General features: G+C 43.8%; 1 protein-coding gene across 3 annotated transcripts in view; it reads right to left on the bottom strand.

The window, feature by feature from the left end:
• Nucleotides 1-25,474, bottom strand: part of asic1b (acid-sensing (proton-gated) ion channel 1b) — a 921,001-nt gene that overhangs the window by 9,954 nt on the left and 885,573 nt on the right. For all 3 annotated transcript variants that reach the window (XM_063037278.1, XM_063037276.1, XM_063037277.1), the window contains exon 8: nt 14,103-14,182. In XM_063037278.1, the coding sequence (XP_062893348.1) occupies nt 14,103-14,182 (80 nt within the window). The remainder of the gene's footprint in view (nt 1-14,102; nt 14,183-25,474) is intronic.

Genomic DNA, 25,474 nt, shown 5'->3' with positions numbered 1-25,474 from the left:
CCCCTTCCATTAAGTTCTCCTTTAATATTTGTAAGATCATAGTAAGATAACTATAAATTAATTCTCCCCCCAGCCTCCTGTGTTCCAAAAGAAACCACCCCAGCCAATCCAACTTCCCTTGCAGTTAGTTTCCCAGTCCGCTAACATCTTCGTAAACCTCTTCTGAGCCTTCTCCCGTGCAATTACATCTTATATAACACATTTCCCAGAACTAAACACAGCGCACAAACAGTACTTTAAGCAGTGTAGTATCGAGTTCCAGCATAAGCTTTCTGTTTTATGTTTCATACCTCAGCTCATGAAGGAAACCATGCTATATCCTTTTTTTGAAAAGCTACAAGCATCTGGGAAGGTACATTCCCTTTGTTCCTCCACACCGGTCAATAATTCCTCATTACTTGTTGCTCCTTTCCAAATATATTACCTCACATCTCTCTGGATTATATTCTGTTTCCCCTTTTCTGCCTAACTGATCACATCACCTCTGTATTTACATGTCACATTAACATTTCTTTTCTCCACTACTTCAGCTTGCATTGCTGGCTTCTCACTATTCTGCTGTTTTGTGCTCATTGCTTCATTTATTGTTGAATTCAGTATGCCCATGTACCCTAAGCAACACACCCAAGATGCTGGAGGAACTCAGCAGGCCAGGCAGCATCTATGGAAATAAATAAACAATCAATGTCCTGGCCCGGACCCTTCTTCAGGACTGAAGTGAATCGACTGTTTATTTATTTCCATAGATGCTGCCTGAACTGTTGGGTTCCTCTAGCACTTTGTGTGTTTTGCCTTGATGACTGTACGCTCTAGTATCAATTGTTTGGTGACAATAAAGTAAAGTATAAAGTGAATCGACTGTTTATTTATTTCCATAGACGCTGCCTGAACTGCTGAGTTCCTCCAGTTTATGATTTGCTATTACCATGTACTCTGTTTACTTTCTGAGCTCTGATGAACAACGAAGTTCATTGCACTCTAAACTAATCTGAATCTGGATGGAGGTAACTGACACTGGAATTGGAGGAGGTCCAGAGGAGATTGATCAGAATGATCCCACAAATGAAAGGGTTAATGTACGAGGGGTGCTTGATGGCTCTCTGGTTCTACAGGGGTTTAGAAGAACGAGGGAGTTTCTCATTGAAAACTATCCTAGATAGAGTGGACATGGAAAGACGTTTCTAATAGTGGGGTAGTCTAGGACCACAGGGCACAGCCTCAGAATACAAGGACCTCTCTTTAGAGCAGAGATGAGCAGAAACCAATGCCGCTGCTGGAGACCAGGCATGGGGAGTTATCTTGCATGAAGTGCCTTCTGATCAATCCAATAATAATATTCAAAAGTCAAAGAAATGGATGTGAACCTTCATTAGTAACCAGCAAAACATACAATCTTGAAGTGATGAAACTTAAGGAACTTAAACCAGCGATATTAAACATACTTAAAACGACTTAAGCTAAGTTGAGTTATTTCAAATATAATTAAGCAATCAATAAAAGATATGACACCCGGCAGTCCCCAGTTCTAAACTGCCCAAAACTGCAAAGTGGATGCAGTTTGAAAGATCAAGGGGACTGGGAGTTATGGGGAACTGTCACAGAAGAGCAGTTGAGGCCAGCATAGAGAAGTCATGGTCATGTTGAATCGTGAGGCAGGCTTGGGGGGCTGAGTGGCCTATTGCTGCTCCTATTTTCTTGTGACCTTGGGGAAATTGGAAAAAATAGCATCCTGAGCATCCATCAGCAACGACATGGGGGACAAAATAGAGACAAGATAAATCACAAGGCAAATGGAGCCGAGCACGAGGATAATAAACACTGGTATGGCTGAACAATGATAAGGCACTGGCTCTGTTAAGTTAACTGTGCCTTAGAGCACAACATAATCCGGCAGCACGTTGTGAGACACTGCTTGTTCTTCATGTAATTGGGTTTGTTTATTGAAGGAACATCAGACAAGAAACTTGACATGTCTCAATATATTTTTCTCACTTAGCCAATAATGAAGGAGATTGAAAGGATTTGTCATAAGTTGCAATACAACAGGGAATGGCTTGGTAAGAAGCCAGCAAACAGCTTTGAGTTCAAGGACGAAATTCAATTTCAGACAGCTCACAGTCTTTTAATACAATTCTTTTCGTTTTATTAGCATCTTAGTGGTGAGATTATTTTTATTGGTCTTGTTGTTTGTGGCAGTTCTGGGGAATGAGGCTTATTTTTCACAGCAGGCTTAAATGCCATACCAGACGAGCACAGTAGTATGTAGAGCGAAGGTCCCTTTGCTCTGTCCTGATAACATGGTCCACACAGCAACCTTCAGCAATCTGAACTCAAGAGTTTGGCAATTGAGTGCTGTCTTATCAGCTGTTTGTTCTCTGAATGTGTAAGCACTGACATGAAGGACAAACCTGACACAGATGTTTTAACTTAGGTGCCTTAAGGTCATCCGGATGGATATTTCATCAGGAATTGTGAAGTAAAGGAAAGCCATCCGGCATATCAAGCACACTCATATGACTGTTCATGCATGGGCACTGTAGTTACTTGCAGCACAATAGCACCTCTCAAATCCATGACCTTCACAGTGACAAGGGCTTCAGGAGCATGAGAACACCACTCTGTCACGTTTCTCTTCAAATCATCATTTTGACTTGAAATCTGTCGTTCTCTGGTGTGGGACCTAAGGCTCCCGTAGCTCCTGCCTGATGGTAGTAGCAAGAAAGGAGTAGTGTCTTCCCCACATGGACTACAGTGATTCAAGTGATGGCTCACCATCACCATCTCAAGGGCAGTTAGGCTGCACATTAAATACCGTCTTTGCCAGCAATCATTCCATTCCGTGAATGAGTAAGTAATGAAAATTAAAACTACTGGACTCTTTCTCATTCACTATCCAAGGAGAAGTTCTACATCATCAAACAAAAGTTTTGAAGTATTCATTAACCATCACCCCTCTATAGTTCAACCCTGTCCTTTCTTTTTCACCAGCTCTATGAACACAATCACTCATATTGGCACGGAAAAGTCCATTCAGTTGATGCTCACCCTTCAACTGAACTACCGGCTAGCACTCCATTTCTCCATACTCTCCCCATGCCCTCCAATACTCCCTCTTAACATATTTATCCTCAACATTACATCTGTGTAAAACTGGTGGTGCTCTCACCCCATCCTCCCGCCACCCCACTAGGAATAGGGTTCCCCTTGTCCTCACCTACCACCCCACCAGCCTCTGGGTCCAACATATAATTCTCTGTAACTTCCGCCACCTCCAACGGGATCCCACCACTAAGCACATCTTTCCCTCCCCCCCCCCCTTTGGCTTTCCACAGCGATCACTCCCTATGCGACTCCCTTGTCCATTCATGCCCCCCATCCCTTCCCACTGATCTCCCTCCCGGCACTTATCCTTGTAAGTGGAACAAGTGTTACACATGCCCTTACACGTCCTCCCTTACCACCATTCAGGGCCCCAGACAGTCCTTCCAGGTGAGGCATCACTTCACCTGTGAGTCGACTGGGGTGATATACTGCATCCGGTGCTCCCGATGTGGCCTTTTATATATTGGTGAGACCCGACGCAGACTGGGAGACCGCTTTGCTGAACACCTACGCTCTGTCCGCCAGAGAAAGCAGAATCTCCCAGTGGCCACACATTTTAATTCCACATCCCGTTCCCATTCTGATATGTCTATCCACGGTCTCCTCTACTGTAAAGATGAAGCCACACTCAGGCTGGAGGAACAACACCTTATATTCTGTCTGGGTAGCCTCCAACCTGATGGCATGAACATTGACTTCTCTAACTTCTGTTAATGCCCCACCTCCCCTTCATCTGTTATTAATTAATTAATTTTTTCCCTCTCTCTTTTTTCTCCCTCTGTCCCTCTCACTATAACTCCTAGCCCATCCTCTGGGCTCCGCTCCCCCTTTCTTTCTCCCTAGGCCTCCCATCCCATGATCCTCTCCCTTCTCCAGCCTGGTACACCTTTTGCCAATCACCTGTCCAGCTCTCGGCTCCATCCCTCCCCCTCCTGTCTTCTCCTATCATTTTGGATCTCCCCCTCCGCCTCCCACTTTCAAATCTCTTACTAGCTCTTCTTTCAGTTAGTCCTGACGAAGGGTCTTGGCCCGAAACGTCGACTGTACTTCTTCCTATAGATGCTGCCTGGCCTGCTGCGTTCACCAGCATTTTTTATCTGTGTAAAAGGCCACTCTTAGTAAAGCACTTCATGTATAATTTACGGTTGAAGGAAGTCCTCTTCATCATTCTGATGATGACTCTGAGTCTGTGACCCCCTTTCACTCTTTGTATGATTTGAGCAAATGCAAATAAATTTTGTTATACTGGGGTGGTCCGAATTGCACACAATTCTTTGAACGTTTCTTGTACGCATAATACTGAGAATAATTACCTTTCTAAATCTAATTCAGCTAGCTACCCACTACCACTGAAACAAGACTGCGATGAGTCAGCACATCATTAAACTCAGCATTTCTCACTGTTTCACCTAATTAATGCCATTTTATGCTCTAATTCATTTTTAACACATAGTTTAAGGCTGAATGCAGTACAAGAAACCCATGGGATACCATTTGTATCCCACTCATAGTATTGGCCATAACTCACCCCTTGCTCTGTTACTTGTAAGTCATCACGTCAGGAATAAATCATATTCCGTGGGTCTTCCAAATCCATCTGTATGTTCTCCCCCCCCTGCCCCGCCTGCCCCCCCCCACACACACACGAGAAGCTTTTTCCTTCAGAGTGGCAATATTTATATAGAAAATTCTGCAAAGCTGCCTAATGAATAATACCTGCTAGCAAGTGTTCATTCAGGATGTGAATAATCAGTGCCATTATTGTTTTCAGCTCTTGCATTTCACTGCTACATCACTCATGTGTGGCACCATCACTCCTTCATTTCTTATCCCTACATGGTCTTACCCCTCTTGAGTTCTGTAATCCACTCAAGCTCTAGAAACCTCTGACAAATCTGCCCTCCTCTAATTTAGGCTCCATGGCCTGATCTTTCTTCATTGTGAGGGGCTGGTTGTTGGCCTTTATTTCCCATTCTTTCAAGACTCCAGCATTCAGCTGCTCAAGGACCAGGAGCAGACTCTCCTCCAACCCAACAACAAAATGTTTCCATATCAATCACTTGAGAATTTAGAATTTTTTGTTGATATTCAAAAAGAAATGAAGGCCCATTTACTCATTTGCACACAACACCATAGGAGCATAAGCCATAGGAGCAGAATTAGGCCATTTGGCCCATTGAGTCTGCTCCACCATTCAATCACGGCTGATCGATTTTCCCCATTCTTCTGCAGTCTTCATGCCCTGACCAACCAAGAATCTATCAACCTCTACCTTAAATATTCCCAATGACCTGGCCTCCACAGCTGCCTGTGGCAACGAATTACACAGATTTGCCATTCTCTGGCGGAAGAAATTCCTCCTCATCTCTGTTATCAAAGGATGGCCCTCTATTCTGAGACTGTGTCCTCTGGTCTAAGACTCTTTCACCATTGGAAACATACTCTCCACATCCACTCTATGAAGACTTTTCACCATTCAAAAAATTTCAATTTGATCACCCCTCATTCTTCTGAATTCTAGTGAATATAGGCCTAGAGCCATCAAATGCACTTCATATGTCAAGCTGTTTAATCGTGGAATCATTTTAGTGAACCTCCTTTGAACCCTCTCAGTTTCAGCACATCCTTTCTAAAATAAGGGGCACAAAACCACTCACAATACTCCGAGTGAGGCCTCACCAGTGTTTCATAAAGTCTCAACATGACATCCTTGTTGTTATATTCTAGAATACCTCCACCTTGTTGGGTGGTATTTTGGACAGACAATCAAAAGGGTGCACAATGTTTACAAAATTCTCTTCTCCTATCGACCCTCTGGAACCCCAGATGGAACCAGACAGCCAGGCTCTCACACATCCAGGAGGTCTCCCACCCTGCAGCAGTTTTGTTCTGGCAGAGATGGATTGCTTAATGATGGGAGGAATGCCAATGGCGCAAAAGCAGGGAGATTCTGGGTTCCAGTAGCGCAGTGAGAGATGGGGAACAAGAGGTCAAAAGGCAGCAGGCTTGGCAATCGGCAAGCCACTCTACTAATCCTGCGCAATACAATAAGTGGACGAATGTGGAGGATTGCACTTTTATGACAGCTCATCTTATAGCAGAATTAGAGCTCCATTTTAAATCTCATTTTGCCATTGCCAACATGGCAGATATTAGTAGACTTTGCGGCAGATGAAGTTGATTTAATGTGTGATGTAATGCCGGTTGAGATTGTGAATGGCAATGATGTAATTAAAAAGGAGATGGCAGCTGGCTTGGATGACCTCAGTCTGGCTGCAGCCCACTAGACGGACACCACATTCACCCGGGTGTGATGCAATGTCAGCAAAAATCAGACTCATACAAAAGCTTCCTGATTTACAATAATTATCTCTAACATTTACAAGTGATCTTAATGCATTTGCTGTGAGTATATTGCAAGTTTTACAGCACAAACATTGTTAGTCATTAAAGCAACACACATCAAAGTTGCTGGTGAACGCAGCAGGCCAGGCAGCATCTGTAGGAAGAGGTGCAGTCGACGTTTCAGGCCGAGACCCTTCGTCAGGATGTTAGTCATTGTTGCTGGGTAGCTGACTTCTGCTTTATTCTTCTATTTTGGCATTGGATGTCAGAGGCAATAAAACCAGTATTAATTGTTCATCCAATATTGCCACGAGCAGCCACTACATTCCCACAGTGCAGAATTCCAAGATTCTGACCCAGCACTGATGAAGGAATGGCAATTTATTTCCCAGTCAGGATGGGGTGGGTGATTGGAGGAGAACCTGTAGTTGATGGTGCTCCCATGTGCCTGTTGTCCTTGGCGGTAGTCATCACATGTATGGAGGTGCTGTCAGAGTAGCCTGGGCAAGTAATTGTCGGCATTTTGCAGACAGTACATAGCAGTCACCACCTGGGGGGTGGGGGGTGGGGGAGGGGGTTGAATACTTAGTGCGGTGGATAAGATGCCAATCAAGTGGGCTTCTTCGTTCAGTGTGGTACGGGGCGTCTTGAACGAAATAAGTGGAGAAAGCAGCTTGTGGCTGAAAATATTCAGGGTACTATTTCATTCAATGATGTACTGGGGCAATGGGGTTGCTCTGGCAGCAATTGTTAAGATGATTATTAAAATGGTATGAGCCTGTAAAAGCAAAAGTTGTTGAGTTTAATATTGGAGGTTTGTTTTCTTTCTAAACTAAATGTAATTATAATTTCAGACTAATTGTAATGAATGGAATTGAAATGGTGAATTCAATTCGTAGGCAAACTTGAAGCCAATTATGGCTGTCATCTGCATTGCCTCAGGCAGAGTGTGTACTAAAATGAATATGGACATCACAGTGAAATGATTAAGAGTTCCCTAAACCTCCAGGTGTTTTTATCTTCCTCAACTACCACTTCAAAATCACAAGGCATATGGCTGCCATCCATTATTTTTCCATTGATGATCCAGATCTTCATCGGGACTGAAAGAGTAGAAAGGAAATAGTCAGTATAAAGAGGTGAGGGTGACAGGTGAAGCAAGAATTGGCAGGTTGTAGGTGGATCCAGGTGAGCAGGGGTGATTGGCAGATGAAGGAGGGCAGAGTGGAGATAGTGACAGGGACTGGGAGGTAACAAAGGGCTGCAGATGGTAGGGTCTGATAGCAGAGGAAGGTGGAGCATGGAACCAAATAAGGGAAGTGTAGGCTGGGACCAGTAGACTTCCCAGGCAAAACATGAGGTCCAGGGTGGTCTACAGCCCGACAGGATGAACATTGAATTCTCCAACTTCAGGTAAACCACCTGTCACTTTTCTCTCTCTTCCTGACCTACCCAGTTCCTCTTACGCCTGCCCCTGCCTCCATCACCCTGTTCCTTTCCCCTCCACCACCCACACACCCCTCCCACTGGGTCCCTTCCTCCCACTGTTCCCATCTGCCCTCCCCCATCTCCATTATTTGGTTCCATATTCCACCAGACTCTGCTATCAGATCCCACCATCTGCAGCCTTGTGTCACCTCTTACCTCTCAGCCTCTGTCACTATCTCCACTCTCCCCTCCTCCATCTGCCTATTTACCCTCCTCACCTGGATATAGCTATCACCTGCCACCCCTTCCCCTCACCTTTTTATACTGGCTATTTCCCTTCTTGGGTGGCGGGGTGGAGATACATCTCTACCAAAGGAGGTGTAAGGCGCTCCTTCCTTCCACTAGACTGCAGGTCACCCTTGGGCAAGGTGTAGCACCTGCTTAACCCCCTGATCAGAGTCACATGAAGCCATAGGAGCAGGTGGTGGATGGTCATACAAGCAGACAGTGCATATCACAAGTTCTGGTTGTGCGACCACTGGTGCCAGACAATCTCTGAAAGGTAACACACACAAAATGCTGGAGGAAGTCAGCAGGCCAGGCAGCATCTGTGGAAATGAGTAAACAGTTGACATTTCAAGACGAGAATCTCAGGAAGGATCTCAGCCCGAAAAATCAGCTGTTTACTCTTTTCCATAGATGCTGCCTGGCCTGCTGAGTTCCTCCAGCATTTTGTGTGTGTTACTTTGGATTTCCAGCATCTGCAGATTTTCTCGTGCTTGTGAATTTCTGAAGACTATTGATAATGGTGGGGGTCACCCATCTTGTAAAGACACTGCCTAGAAGAAGGCAATGGTAAACAACTTCTATAGAAAAATTTGTCAAGAACAATCATGGTCAAAGACCGTGATCACTCACGTCATACAACACAGCACATAATGATGATGGTGATGATTTCCCATCTACTCTTTCAGTCCAAATGAAGGGTCTTAACCCAAAACATCAACTGCCCATTTCCTTCCACAGTTGCTGCCTGACCTGCTGAGTTCCTCTAGCATTAATTTGATACTTTTAGTTAAACCCAGATTGAATTAACTATTTGAATGCAGGTTATTTACAGCAGTCCCACCACTAAACCCTTTGGCATACATTACCTCCTTGTATTCAGTTGTGACTTGCTTCAGCTGTATTATTTGTTCTCACTTCATCTAATTTCTTATCCGTTCGCAGGGTATTACACATTTAAGCGCAAATGATCTCCCTTCACATTAAAATGGAATCTCTAAGGAAAGAGGGAAAAGGGATATCCAACGAACACGCAGAGGGGAGATGACAAGGCTGAAATTAGACGATGGGGACACTCCTGGTCCATCTTTGAGAAACTGGCTCAGTACAGAAGACGATGGAGACAGAAGGGCATTGATGGCCTCTGCTCTACTGGGAGGCAAGGGCCCAACAAGAAGACAAACATCTTCACATGGGATTTTGTCAAACACCTTTTGGTTCCCCAAAGTCCTTCTTGATTGTTGCTTCCTGAAAGAAGCCAAGAAGACTTTTCACCTTCTGAATGAAGCTATGTTGTCAACTGTCATTGTTGTACAGTTACATGGCTGGCTTGATGGGTTGTACTCTAACTCAGAGTTATGAGTTTAATTCTTAATGCAGAGCTTTGGGTAATCTCTTGTTTGATAACTCAGTGCAGTTACACACTATTAGAAATGGTGCCTTTTGGATTTGACATTAAACTGAGGCCATCCCTGCTTCTCAGGTGGATGAAAAAGATTCTGTGGCATTCAAGGACTGAGAAGCTATCTCTGGCGTTGGAGCCAAGATTATTCTTTCACTTCTAAGAACAGATTATTTGGTCACCATCAATTTGCTAAATGTGGAATCTTGCTGTGCACACTTTATTCCCCTCATTTTTTCCAGTAGTGATCACACTCTGAACGTGCCTGATTCACCGTGAGATACTCTGGAGCACCCCGAGGAGAAAGGCTAACTTTCAGAGCAAGCTTTCCTTCTCAACTATAATTGGCTGCTGTGTTTTTGCACCCATTTTTAAGTAAGTCTGCAATCTTTGCTTGGTTTTGATCATTTGGACTTGCAAAGGGGTGAGTCAAGCTGTGAAAATGACTGCAATTTGTTTGTGGCATTCATTTAGTGCAATATAATAACTTACTTTTAGAAATCAGACAATTAAATCATAACTTCATGAACTTTCAAACTCCAGCACTAAAAGCATGAAGAGAGTTGGAATGCTTGATTGTCATTGATTGCAATTTAAAGTCAGTTCATTCTCAAATATCACAAAGACTAAATTGAACATTTAAGCATTGATTGATTTATAGATCTGGTTAATGTCTTTGTGCAGAGGCAGAATTAACTCAAATTAAGATATGAACTCCTGGTCAAGCCTTAAAGTTGGAAATCCAGTTGGAAAACTTGTCAGATGGACCAGAATTCTAAGGTGGATAGTCAAATAACAGGCATGTCAGCAATGGATAAGCATACTGATCAGCCTTAATATTAAGTATAATAAACTTCTACAGATGGACTATTGTCACTCAGCTCTGGAACATCTGGACAGTGAAGATGCATACATCAGGATGCTCTTCATTGACTATAGCTCGGCATTCAATATCATCATCCCCTCAGAACTAATCAATAACCTTCAAGACCTTGGCCTCAATACCTTCTTGTGCAATTGGATCCTCGATTTCCTCACTTGCAGACCCCAGTCAGTTCAGATTGGCAAAAACATCTCCTCCATGATCTCTATCAGCACAGGCTGTATACTTAGCCCGCACCCCCCAGCCCCGCTCTACTCACTTTACACTTATGACCGTGTGGCTAAGCACAACTCCAATGCCATATTTAAGTTTGCTGATGACACCACTGCCCACTGGCTGAATCAAAGGTGGTGACAAATCAGGATAGAGGAGGGAGATTGAAAATCTGGCTGAGTGGTGCCATAACAACAACCTCTCACTCAATGTCAGCAAGACCAAGGAGCTGATTACTGACTTCAGGAGGAGGAGACCAGAGGTCCATGAGCCAGTCCTCAATGGGGGAATCAGAGGTGGAGAAGGTCAGCCACTTTAAATTCCTCTGCATTATCATTTCAGAGGATCTATCCTGGGTCCAGCACGTATTTGCCATTACAAACAAAGCACGACAGTGCCTCTACTTTCTTAGAAGTTTGTGAATATTCAGCATGTCATTTAAAAATTTGTCAAACTTACATAGATGTGTAGTGGAGAGTATACTGACAGGTTGCATCACAGCCTGGTATGGAAACACCAATGCCCTTGAATGGAAAATCCTACAAAAAGTAGTGGATACGGCCCAGACCATCACAGGTAAAGCCCTCTCCACGACTGAGCACATCTACAAGGAGCACTGTTACAGGAAGTCAGTATCCACCATCAAGAACTCCCACTATCCAGGTCAGGCTCCCTTCTCACTGCTTCTCGAGTTAAAGGAGCATTAGGACCCACAGCTCCAGGTTCAGGAACAGTTATTACCCCTCAACCATCAGGGTCTTGAACCAAAGGGGAAAACTTCATTCACCCCAGCACTGAACTGTTACCACAACCTATGGACACACTTATATGGACTCTTCACCTAATGTTCTTGATATTCATTGCTCTTTATTTATTATTATTAATTTTTTTTTCTTTTTGTATTTGTAGTTTGTTGTCTTTTGCACACCGGTTGTTTGTCTGTCTTTTGTGTAATTTTTCATTTATTCTATTGTGTTTCTTTATATTTACTGTGAATGCTCACAAGAAAATGAATCACAGGGTATGATATGGTGACGTAGATGTACTTTGATAATGAATTTCCTTTGTACTTTGAATTTTGAAGGTTTCCTGACTGGTTGCATCATTGCCTAGCATGGCAATTCAAACACACAAGGATACAGTGGGCTGCAGAGGGTAGTGGACACAGCTGGGTCCATCGTTGCCATCGCCCTCCACAGCATTGACAGCATCTACAGGAGGTGCTACTTCAAGAAGGTGGCACCTATCACCAAAGATCCCTACAATCCAGACTATGCCATCTTCTCACTGCTACCGTCAGGCAGGAGGTACAGAAGCCTGAAGTCCCACAGCACCAGTTCATGCAGCCTGCACAACCCTGATCCTACCTCAGCAATGAAACACTACAGCCCTTGAATAAAAAACCCTCAAACAGTATTGGATACATCTCAATCCATCAGTGGCAAAGCCCTCCCCAGCATTGAACACATCTACACAGAACATTGTCACAGGAAAGCAGTCCCCACCATCCAGGCGAGGCTTTCTTCTCACTGTCAGGAAGAAAGTATAGGAGCATTAGGACTCACACCACCAGGTTCAGGAACAGTTATTACTCCTCGACCATCAGGCTCTTGAACCAGAGGGGAAAACTTCACTCACCCCATCACTGAACTGTTCCCACAACGCATGGACTCACTTTCAAGGACTCTTCATCTCATGTTCTTGATATTTATTGCTTATTTATTTATTTTTGTATTTGCACAGTTTGTTCTCCTTTGTACATTGATTGTTCGCCCCATTAGGTGCAGTGTTTCATTGATTCTATCGTGTTTCTTGTATTTACTGTGAATGCCCGCAAGAAAAAGAATCTCAGGTTGTATATGGTGACATATATGTACTGTGATAATAAATTTACTTTGAACTTTGTGACCATCTCTTCCACTACTGTGGACTTGTATCGGATTTGAGTTTTGATGAAGGGTCTTGGTCCAAAACATCGACTGTTTTTTCCCTTCCATGGATACTGCCTGACCTGCTGAGTTCCTCCAGCGTTTTGTGTTCGTTACTCTGGATTTCCAGCATCTGCAGAATCTCTTGTGTCTCTGGTTTATGCTTTTTTCCCCCTATGACTGTATTGTTTTGTGCATTCTTTTTCTTCACTTGTCTTGCATAATTTATGTTCTGTGTGTTGTCTGTACCTACATGCCTGTGATGCTGCTGCAGGCAGGTCTTTCCATTGTACCTGAGCACGTGACAATGCACTCGACTTGACAGTCACCATTGGGACAACTGTCACTGAACGATTTACCTACTGCAAGCATTAAGCACCACACTGAAGTGTTTAGAATATGGTTGCCATGGGATCACTTCTCCTGACAATGGATGTACCTAGGGTTTGGCATATTGTGGTAGTAATGGATGAGTACACCCCTGTTTAAGTACCTGATGCATCTTCCTGACACTTCAACGGTTTGCCTTTATTTTGCATGGTTGCTTCCAAGGCAAGTCTCACAGCAACCTTTCCAGGGGTAGGAAATTAATCTTCTGGTGCTTAGACTCAAGAGACCATTCCAAATGGATTACACATTTCTGCACAGCACTTTGACATCTCACCTGTGGCCTCACCAAGTCACGTTCAGTCAGGGGTATGCACGCAGGAGAACAGCATTGATCTTGGTTGTGTGCCAAGTGTAGGTCTGTCTTCCATTTATCAGTAGCAGGGAACCATAACTCAACCTGCCCTCATCCCCCTTTCATGTGCATTTCCCTTGGGGTCACTGACTCACTCGGCAAACTAGTATTTGGAACATCAGTGATTCGATTTAGCTTTGTCTAGATAAACAATGCAAGTTATGCCTGTTTCTGGTCCATAAACCTGTGTCCTGCCTGGGTGGTGCACTTACCAACTGAGCCACCAGAGCCCTTGCAGTTGCTTTGATAGAATTGCAATTAATTTACAACACAGCCATGACATTCAGCTCAATTACCCCCTAGTCAATAATGTGCCCCCTCCTCATTTATCCCCTTCCAATACAGTTGACTTTTAAATGCCCTCTGAAATATCCTAGCAAGCCATTAACTTCAAGAGCAATTAAGGACTAGCAGGAAGTACCCAGATCCTGAGAAATTACTGAATAATTTTTTAAAAATCCACTACTTATTCATTTAGAGATACAGCATGGTAAAAGGCTCTTCTGGCCTGATGCTGCCCAATTACAATCATGTGACCAATTTGGACTGTGGGAGGAAACCGGAGCACCCGGAGAAAACCCACGTGGTCCTGGGGAGAACAGGCAAACTCCTTACAGGCAGTGGCGGAATTGAACCTGGCTTGCTGGTGTTGTAATAGTGTCACACTAACCACTGTGCTAACATGCCGAACTTTCTCATGCTTTCTCTTAAGCACAGAAGGTCTTACATTCTCCATTTAATAAGACTAGTGCAAAATAATTTATAAGAGCTTACCTCATACACGTAGTCAAAAAGCTCCAGGATTGTCAGAAGACTTGCACCAATGAATAATCCCATTTGACCTCCAATGTCACCTTTGAACATAAAATCATAGGAGATTTTGATTAGTGCAGCGAACTGGCAGTGTAATCTTGTTCCACATACTAAATAAATAGCTTGCTTAAAGCTTGTCACCTTTTCTCAATATACAGTGGCTGCTCTTGGAGTGCCTGTCATAAATAAAGAACATCATACAGCACTATTACCTATCTGTGAAAGCACTCTTCCCCCTTCCACTTACTAGTATCGACCAAGGCAGGATGTTCTAACAGAATGCCTTTGGAGTACAATTTGTCCAGGTTAGCAATATAATGCTGGCTTCCCTTCTTTTACCAGTTATGTTTACTTTCAGTGACCACAACACTGGGTGTGTGTGAATCCAAGCCCAAACAATCCTGATGAAGGGTCTCAGCCCGAAACGTCAACTGTACCTCTTCCTAGAGATGCTGCCTGGCCTGCTGCGTTCACCAGCAACTTTGATGTGTTTTGCCCAAACAATACACAACCTGGTCAAAGTTAATGGCAAGACTGATAACTAAGAGTTTTAAAGCATTGCTACTCGGTCACCAAGGTGGTGTAGTTTACTTGTGTAACGCATCATCAACAGAAAGGACCTGGGACAATCAACCAGGAAGAAGACTTATGAGAGAATATTTCATATAACACATATGGAGGCCATTCAGACCATCCCATCTATGCCAGCTCTCACAGCAGTCTTACCAATCCCCGTCCCATTTATCTCTTGTAACCTATTCTCCCTCACAAATCCATTGATTTCTCCTGCTAATTCTCCTACTACTCAGGACTAATTCTCAGTAGCCAGTTAACCTACCAACCCGCATGTCTTTGGAATGTGGGAGGAAACCCACAGAGTCACAGGGAGAACGTGCAAACTCCACAGAGACAACTTTCGGGGGTCAGAAATGAACCTGGGTCTTCGGAGTTGTGGGGCAGTGACTCTACCAGTTGTGCCACTGGTCTACTGGTCAGGCAGAATAAAAGAAAAGAGCAGGAATATTACCTCCTCACGGCTGTCCTAAGTACCTTTGAACTGAGCTAATGAAATGGCTTCAAAGGCCAGTCTAAGTACAGGTGGCACATTTCCATCTCTGGAAGATGTTCATGAACTAGATGCATTTTACCACAATCCAGTGGTTTCACAATCCATCCTGACCAATGCTAACTTTCAATACTAGATTATCTGGATTAAGTTTCCCATCTGCAGTCTCCATTCTTAGTGTTAATCAAGTATTAGAATCACTGATAGATTCCTTAAGGTTGTTATAGCCAAGGTGGGGGAGAGGGGTAGTAGGGATAAGCTCCCAATGGCAAGGGTCTCAATTAGCCTCTGACAACCAAGTCCAGTTCCTAGCTTTCACATGCGGCTTAGCTACTAAACCCGGTGGAACTGTTTCCACTGACAGGAGAAGGGGCAAAGGCGGGTTACAGGCGCCTGAAAACCAGTTACTTCAGGCAGATGGGACTTGTCAGCCATTGTTGGCAGCTCATCTAGGAAAACGAAAACTCTTATCTCAAACCTCTGCTGTCTCATGGCTATACACACTCATGAGGGAAGCTTCGGGAGTAAACCCAGAGGAAAAATCCGGAGCTGGAGTCCCTAAGGCAGTCCTACGTTGAGTTCAACGTTGACTGGCAACCCCTGCAATGCCGCAGGTACCAAACTGTATTGGTCTCTGCTGTTCCTTTGGATTCATCAGCTGCGTGGAGAGGGGAAGCTGGCTGCATGGGCAACAGCTTGCTCTCCTTTTCGTACTGCCCAGGATTGCGCATCACATAGACAGCTGGGATGCCACATCCATGGTCGACCCTAACCAACGGAGGGTCTCAGAGAACCATTGATAACCGTTTCCCACTCACTGAGTGCAGGTTTCAAACAGCAAGAGCACAGTGGGGAGCAGGAGGGGAAGAGTCACAAGAACACAGCGCTCTGCAACAACTTCTAAAGGCTTGAAGGATCAACAGATACTTTTACCGTTAAAATCTAGCTCAATGCTAGGTGGTGTCAATGCCTTCTTTGAGGAAATCTCAACTGTTGGATCCTAGTATTACCTACATCTTGAATCCTGAGTCCAACATTTCTGTGATACACTAGCCAGGGTGGCAGGGTCGTGGAGTCCTTATACAAAATGATATGACAACTCAGCACAGAAGAATGCCATATGGCCCATTGTGCCTGTTCTGACTCACTTTTCTTCAATGATTTCCCCTTGAAGCCTTTATCTTTCCTTCTGCTTCTACCATTTTCAGCCACTGGGCCCCATATAATGACAATCAGCATAGAAAGAAAATAATTCTCCTCATCGCACCCTTGGCTCCTCTGGCTTGGTCCTTGAGTGTGCTTGCTACTTTAGTAGTAGCGAACTTTCAGTACATCATCAACCTTTCCATTTATTACTCTGATATGCAGTCTAATTAAGACAGCATTTGGTTTTCATCCTGTGCCTGATTGGAATGTTAACTTTACGACCAAACCCAAAAGTCATAAAAAAAATAAATCTCAAACATTAAGCTGATAATTGGGAGCTTCTGAACTGTAGTTCTTCTATGAAAAATATTTGCACTCAATAACACTCCTGTTAATAGGTTCCAACTGCCCTTCAACAACCTTCTGGGGAACAGCTTCCAAATAGCACATCTAACATTTCCCAAGGACAGATAGATATGCTGGGCTTTTAGGCCGCATCGTGTCCGGTCTGGTAGAACGTACTGAACATTTGCTAGGTCTCACTTGACAGAAGTCCCCTTCCAATCTTGAAATACTTCCCAGCAGGGCCAGAGGTTCAGAAGCAGGGTGAGTGGTTGGTGGAAAAAAGTTTCAGATTCAGATTCATTTATGTACATTGAAGCATAAAGTGATATGCATCCTTTGTGTTAACTACCTAGGGATATGCTGTGGGGGGGGGCACACATTCCAGTGCCAACATAGCATACCCAAAATGCTTGGTAAAACAACACAGAACACAACAAGTAACAAAACAACAACAGAAAAACAAGCCCCTTTCCTCCCACTCCCACCCTCATACACGTCCAATGTAGCGAGCACTGTGACATTGGGCTGGGTTTACACTTCATGTAATGTTAATAGGAGAAGTTGAGTTTAACTCCTTGAGGGAATCATGCTTCCCTTTGTCAGGAAGTTAGCACAGAAAACTGACTAAGGATTTACATCACCCGCATTTAGCTTGCAAGCAAAGCCAGAAACAACTCTCATATACACTTTACAGTGGTGCTAGAAAGTCGTGAACCCTGTAGAATTTTCGTTATTTCTGTATAAATATGTCCTAAAATGTGATCAGATCTTTACGCAAGTCCTAAAACCAGATAAAGAGAACCCAATTAAATAAATAACACAAAAACATTATACTTATTCATTTATTTATTGAGAAAAATGATCCAATATTATGTGTATTTGTTGGAAAAACTATGTGAACCTTTGCTTTCAGTAACTGTTGTGACCCCCTAGTACAGCAATAACTTCAACCAAACATTTCCGGTAACTGCTGATCAGTCCTGTGCATTGGTTTGGAGGAAAGTTAGGCCATTCCTCACAAAACTGCTTCAACTCTGGGATGTTGGTGAGCTTCCTTGCATGAACTGCTTGCTTCAGGTCCTTCCACAACACTCCTATAGGATTAAGGTCAGGACTTTACTCGGCCATTCGAAAACACACATTTTCTTATTTTTAAACCATTCTGTTGTTGATTTACTCTTGTCTTTCGGATCATTGTCTTGTTGCATTATCCAACTTCTATTAAGCTTCAGATGATGGACTGCTACGCTGACATTCTCCTGTAAAATGTCTTGATACAATTTTGAATTCATTGTTTCCTCGACGATTGCAAGCTGTCCAAGTCCTGAGGCAGCAAAGCAGCCCCAAACCATGATGCTCCTTCTACCATGCTTCACAGTTGGGATGAGGTTTTGGTGTTGGTGTGCAGTGCCCTTTTTCCTCCCAACATATCGATGTGCATTTCTGCCAAAAGGTTCAACTTTTGTCTCATCTGTCCACAGAATATTGTCCCAGAAGCATTGTTGAACATCCAGGTGATCTTTTGCAAACTTGAGATGTGCAGCAATGTTTTTGTTTTGGAGAGCAGCGGTTTCCACCATGGTGTCCTTCCATGAACACCATTCTTGTTCAGTGTTTTACTTACAGTGAACGCATAAACAGAGACTTAAGCAAGTTCTAAAGATTTTTGCAGGTCTTATGCTGTTACCTTTGGGTTCTTTCTCACCTATTTCAGCATTGCACATTGTGCTCTTGGTGTGATCTTTGCAGGACGCCCACTCCTAGGGAGAGTATCTGCAGATGTGAACTTCCCACTATTCATGACATTTACAAAGACAGGTGTGTAAAAAGGGTCCAAAGGATCATTGGGGACCCGAGCCACCCCAACCACAAACTGTTCCAGCTGCTACCATCCGGAAAATGGTACCACGGCATAAAAGCCAGGACCAACAAGCTCTGGGACGGCTTCTTACACCAGGCCATCAGACTGATAGATTCACACCGATACAATTGTACTTCTATGTTATATTGACTGTTGTGTTGTACATGCTATTCATTACAAATTACTATAAATTGCACATTCAGATGGAGACGTAACGCAAAGACTTTTCTCCTCACGTATGTGAAGGATGTAAGAAATAAAGTCAATTCAATTCAGTTCAACAACATCGTGTTTCCTCCATTTGTAGACACTGTGGACTGATGAACACAGGTCTTTTGAAATGATTTTGTAGCCTTTTACAGCTTCATGCATCTCTACTATTCTTCTTCTAAGGTCCTCTGAAAGTTGTTTTGATCGAGGCATGATGCACCTACACAGATCTTTCTTGAGAAGAGTAGGTTCTGTCAGTAACCTGACTTTATGCATCTTTTTTGTATGGCAGGCACCTCTACAACCCACACCTCCAATCTCATCTCATTGATTGGATCACATGATTCCAAATAGATTTTGTAGAAGGCATTTCCCCAAAGGTTCACATAGTTTTCCCAACAAATACATGTAATATTGGATCATTTTTCTCAATAAATAAATGAAGTATAATGTTTTTTATGTTATTTATTTAATTGGGTTTCCTTTATCTAGCTTTTGGATTAACATGAAGATCTGATCACATTTTAGGTCACATTTATGCAGAAATAGAGAAAATTCTACAGGGATCACAAACTTTCTAGCACCACGGTACCTAATTAAAATTACAGATCCACATTTTAAATGTGGACATCAAATACATTGCATGTAGCTGGCAGAATAATCCCCAGATATTTTAGTGACCAATAATTTTACATTGATTCCATTATCCCTTTGCCACTGTGCTGTCCAAATGTGCACAGAACTTTACTTGATGATATTCTCACTATATGATGGATATTCACTTTGCAGGACCCATCAAGGGGACTTAGTGCTGAGCTCAGCTTTCGTGCCAGCGACATGACCCTTCCAAAGGGTCAGGGTTGTTTTTCACAAAGTTAATCTTCTAACCAATATTCCTTGCTCAGCTTCTTGTTGTAAATAAGTGAACAATCAGGTTCTTGTAGGTCCATGTTTAATCAAGGGAAGCAATGAAGTCCACAGTTATCTAATTAAACATTGCATTTGTCTAGCCTGATAAAGGTATCTGAATAACATCACATACAGATAACGTCAACTGGTAGCACAACACAACAAACTTGCAAAAGCATTGCAGATAGTTATGAATGCCAAAGAGAATGACAGAAAAAAGAACTAGAATTCATTCCAAAGCCTGTGATTACTGCTACAGACGACTCGCTCGTCTGAAACACATTTTTATGTCCTTTGAGTCTGTAAGAATTGTACCTGAGTTAGGAATACCTTTTTAAGGGGAACTAGACAGTTTAAATGATTCCCATTCGCAATTCTTTCATAAATTCAGAAATCCTCTGTGAGTGTTAAATGTGTATTAAGAATTGTGTGTCTAAATTTAAACATGTATCATTAAAAATAAAATAAAATAAACTATGTTGCTCCTTGGGAAGGAGGGGGAGACTCAAGTAGTGGGCATTTGCAGCCAGACACACAAAAAAAAATGCTGGTGAACGCAGCAGGCCAGGCAGCATCTATAGGAAGAGGTACAGTCGACGTTTCGGGCCGGAACCCTTCGTCAGGACTAACTGAAAGAAGAGATAGTAAGAGATTTGAAAGTGGGAGGGGGAGGGGGAGGGGGAGGGGAGATCCGAAATGATAGGAGAAGACAGAGCATGTGTAACACTTGTTCCGCTTACAAGGATAAGTGCCAGGAAGGAGATCGGTGGGGAGGGATGGGGGGGATGAATGGACAAGGGAGTCGCGTAGGGAGCGATCCCTGCGGAAAGTAGGGGGGGGGAGGGAAAGATGTGCTTGGTGGTGGGATCCCGTTGGAGGTGGCGGAAGTTATGGAGAATTATATGTTGGACCCGGAGGCTGGTGGGGTGGTAGGTCATAGTCATAGTCATACTTTATTGATCCCGGGGGAAATTGGTGAGGACAAGGGGAACCCTATTCCTAGCAGGGTGGCGGGAGGATGTTACACATGCCCTTACAATTCCTTCCTCACCACCATTCAGGGTCTCAGACAGTCCCTCCAGGTGAGGCGACACTTCACCTGTGAGTCGGCTGGGATGATATACTGCGTCCGGTGCTCCCGATGTGGCCTTCTATATATGGGTGAGACCCGACGCAGACTGGGAGACCGTTTCGCTGAACACCTACACTCTGTCCGCCAGGGAAAGCAGGATCATCCACGTCCCATTCCCATTCTGATATGTCTATCCACGGCCTCCTCTACTGTAAAGATGAAGCCACACTCAGGTTGGAGGAACAACACCTTATATTCCGTATGGGTAGCCTCCAACCTGATGGCATGAACATTGACTTCTCTAACTTCCGCTAATGCCCCACCTCCCCCTCGTACCCCATCCGTTATTTATTTATTTATATACACACATTCTTTTTCTCTCTCTCCTTTTTCTCCTTCTGTCCCTCTCACTATACCCCTTGCCCATCCTCTGGGTTCCCCCCCCTTCTTTCTCCCCGGACCTCCTGTCCCATGATCCTCTCATATCCCTTTTGCCTATCACCTGTCCAGCTCTTGGCTCCATCCCTCCCCCTCCTGTCTTCTCCTATCATTTTGGATCTCCCCCTCCCCCCCCACTTTCAAATCTCTTACTAACTCTTCCTTCAGTTAGTCCTGACGAAGGGTCTCGGCCCAAAACGTCGACTGTACCTCTTCCTAGAGATGCTGCCTGGCCTGCTGCGTTCACCAGCAACTTTGATGTGTGTTGCTTGAATTTCCAGCATCTGCAGGTTTCCTCGTATTGGCAGCCAGATCTCGCCACAGAGACTAGACAGGGAAGTAAGCTAGTCTTTGAAGTGCCCATAGATACCTATAATCGGATAGGGTGTCAAATCTCCTTTTGAGTTTAGGCTTTGTCAACCATCACAACTAGAACTATATCAAGCAACATTTGACAGAATAGGAGCTCAATATGATTGGTCATAGAGTCATAGAAAACTACAGCATAGAAACTGGCCCTGTGGCCTATCTAGTCCACACTGAAGCATTTAAGCTGCCTACTCCCATCGACCTGCACCCAGACCATAGACCTCCATACCCCTCCCATCCGTGTACCTGCCGTAACTTCTCTTAAATGCTGAAATGGAGCTCATATGCACCACTTGCGCTGGCAGCTCATTCCACACTCTCACCATCCTCTGAGTGAAGAAGTTCCCCCGCATGTTCCCCTTAATCATTTTATCTTTCACCCTTAATCTATAACCTATAGTTACAGTGTCACCCACCCTCAGTGGAAAAAGCCTGCTTGAATTTACCCTTTCTATACCTTTCATAGTTTTGTATACCTCTATCAAATCTTCCCTCAATCTTCTACGTTCTAGGGAATAAAGTCAAAGCTCAAAGATCAAAGTGCATTTATTATCAAGTATGTATTCAATATACAACCCTGAGGGAAGATGGCTGTCTTCCCACAGACAGCCACCAAACAAAGTAACACCATGGAACCCATCCAAAGAATGTATCAAACACCCAATGCGCAAAAAAAGAACAAATCACGCCAATGGCAAAAGATGAGCAAAAAACGCACAGAATATAAAACATCAAAGCATAGGGTCCTTGAAACAGCCTAGGCATGTTCAGTTCAGTTCAACTTAGTCCTACGTCGTTCATTGACTGCAGGCCACAGAGCCAATCCGCCCCAATCAAAATCACACAAAATAGGAAATAAAAAAAAGGAGTAACCAGAAACCAGAAACACATAATAACATGAACTGGAGTCCAATCCACAAACTGCATTGATTAAACCTCGCTCAAGATCAAAGACTCTAGCAACATCGTCCAGCAGATTCGAGGGAGAGGAAGAGACGAGTCAAATGTAGGCACCTTCCTCTGGGAGCAGTGAGCGAAAGAGGGAGAGACAGACCGGTCACACACAGGTACCTTCCTCTGGGAGCCGATAGTGAGAGGGAGAGACAGACCGGTCAAATGCAGGCAGATGGCGCTGAACAACCACTCGCCTTCTATTCTCATCCTTGTTGACTACAATCTTGCTCGATGTTTTAACCAGTGAGAAATGGAGTCGATCATGGGTTCACTGCTCCCCTATACCCCCCCACCCCCCGCCTGTCTCCAGGCTTCCTGGCCGCTTTAAACCTCGCTGAATTCCTTCAGTGACAGCAAAGTGCCAGATCACTCAATTGGCCGAAAAACACACTACCGAAATGTAAATCCCATGTTCCAATTGCACGCAGCATAGTAGTAGACCCATATTTAAAAGAGGAAAAAGTAAAAGAGGTAGTTTTGTGACTGTCTGAAGGATGTCACCGTTGGTTGTGTTGTTTGCTGGCGCCATCTTCTTCAATCCTATCCAATCTTTCCATTTTACTCAGGTCCTCCAGTCCCGGCAACATCCTTGTAAATGTTCTCTGTACTCTTTCAATATTATTTATATCTCTCCTGCAGGTAGGTGACCAAAACTTGACACAATATTCCAAATTATGCCTCACCGTCTTACAGAACATCCCATCTCCCGTACTCAGTATTTTGATTTATGAAGGCCAATGTGCCAAAAGCTTTCTTTATGACCCTATCTACCTGTGACAGCACTTTCAATGAATTATGGACCCGTAGTCCCAGATCCCTTTGTTTTACCACAATCCTCAGTGCCCTACGAGTTCACTGTGTAAGACCTACCCTGATTGGTCCTACCGAAATGCAACTCCCCACACTTGTCTGCATTAAATTCCATCTGCCATTGCTCAGCCCATTTTTCCACCTGATGCAGATCCCTCTGCAAGCCATGACAGCTGTCCTCACTGTCCACTACACCCCCAACCTTGTTGTGATCCAGTTAACCACATTGAACATCCACTTAACATCCAGATCATTGACATGGATGACGAACAACAACGGACCCAGCACCGATCCCTACTGCACACCACGAGTCACAGGTCTCCATTCAGAGAGGAAACCATCTACTACCACTCTCTGGCTTCTTCCACAAAGCCAATGTCTAATCCAATTTACAACGCCATCTTGAATGCAAAGTGACTGAACTTTCTTGACCAATCTCCCATGCGGGATCTTGTCAGATGCCTCGCTGAAATCCATGTAGACAACATCCACTGCCTTGCCTGCATCAACTTTCCTGGTAACTTCCTTGAAAAACTCTACAAGATTGGTTAGACACGACCTACCATGCACAAAGCCGTGCTGATGATCCCTAATCAATCTCTGTCTATCCAAATACTCATATATCCACTCTCTAAGGTCATTGTATTTTGTACTACAGTGCAGAACATTAATGGAAAATTATACCTTCACTGGCTTTCACTAAACCCATTCTAATCACTGATTCAGGGGTTCAAATCATTAACAAGGCAAAGTGGTGCAGAATGGAGGGAAATAAGGATTCCATTGTAAAGCAGTGTTGGTTGTAGCACTAAAATGGAAGGCTTGTCGTAGTTCATGAGTCTTAATCGTAATGATAAAGCCAGGGAACATTCAGCAGTGCCTTTGACTGCACTCCCATTGAGATGGACTTTGTCAATAAGATGAAAAAAGAAGGGAAAATGATTGTGGGGATTAGGCACTAGGTGAAGTCACTTAATAATCCCGATAGGAGAGCACAGGTACGAAAAGATTTGTTCAAGGGGAATTCATATTCTGTACCTCCCTCAGTCCCACATCGAAAAGAGATAAGCTCTCAGACACAGTATTTATTGGCTAATAGAATGGGATTTGAAAGTAGGTTTACTTGCTGCATTTAGAATACTTGGGGCAGGGAGCCACAGCTCGGCCTGTCCTAAGTTTTTCGTATTTCCCTGTGGCTAAAATTCTTGCTAATTTCTACTGAGTACTTTGGCACAGAACCTCCACAGTACCCATCAAAACCGAGCACGAAACACTCTGGAGTTTTTGCTCACAGGTGAAGGCAGGTCAACATTGTCAATGCTCTGACTCACCTTTTGGGTGTACATATACAGTACTGAACAAAGGTCTTAGGCACATAAATATATATACAGTAGCTAGGCTGCCTAAGACTTTTGCACGGGTTCAAAGGTTCATTTATCATCAAAGCATGTATCCCTATACAACTCTGAAATTTGCCTTCACCAGATAGCCACGAAACAAAGAAAATGAAAGTCTTTCAGAGAGAAACATCAAACCCACCCCTTCCTGCACAAAAAACAATAGCATCCGATCATCAATCCCCCCCAAACCCCCTTCCCTGCACAAAACGGAAGGGGAACATCAATCCCCAAAATACAGCCCCTCCCTCGCACAGTACTGTATTTGTCACCATGGAGCTGAGAACGAGTTTGTAAATCTGGCAGGAACAAAGTATGTTGGGAATGGCAAGGGTAGAGCGCCGCGGGAGGAGTGTGCGACAGGTGGAAGAGAAGGAGTGCCAGGGGGTGGGTGGCGCGGGTGCAAACACACCCACCCATGGGACACCTGAAGGACTTCAGCGGTTCAAGGAGGTGGCTCACCACCACTTTCTCAACGGTGATTAATGGTGAATTTGCCATTGTCTCATCTCATAAATAGAAAAAAATACAAAATCAATTGATCAGGTCAATATTGTGCTGTAGGTTTTCTATGTTTCTATCACACTGCTCTATGGGGAAGTGTGCTATGCACAAAAGGACTGCTTACATAGTAACAGATGAAAAAACACTGGCTGTAAAGAATTTTGGAAAGATACAAAGGCAGTACTGAAATCTATTGTTATTGCATGTACACAGATAGGTGGATTAGATACTTGTCAGGTCTGCCCCGACTAT

The sequence above is a fragment of the Mobula hypostoma genome, chromosome X1, assembly GCF_963921235.1.
Source record: "Mobula hypostoma chromosome X1, sMobHyp1.1, whole genome shotgun sequence".
Taxonomy (NCBI): domain Eukaryota; kingdom Metazoa; phylum Chordata; class Chondrichthyes; order Myliobatiformes; family Myliobatidae; genus Mobula; species Mobula hypostoma.
Note: the sequence above shows the minus strand (reverse complement) of the source record. Positions and strands in the feature narration are given on the sequence as shown.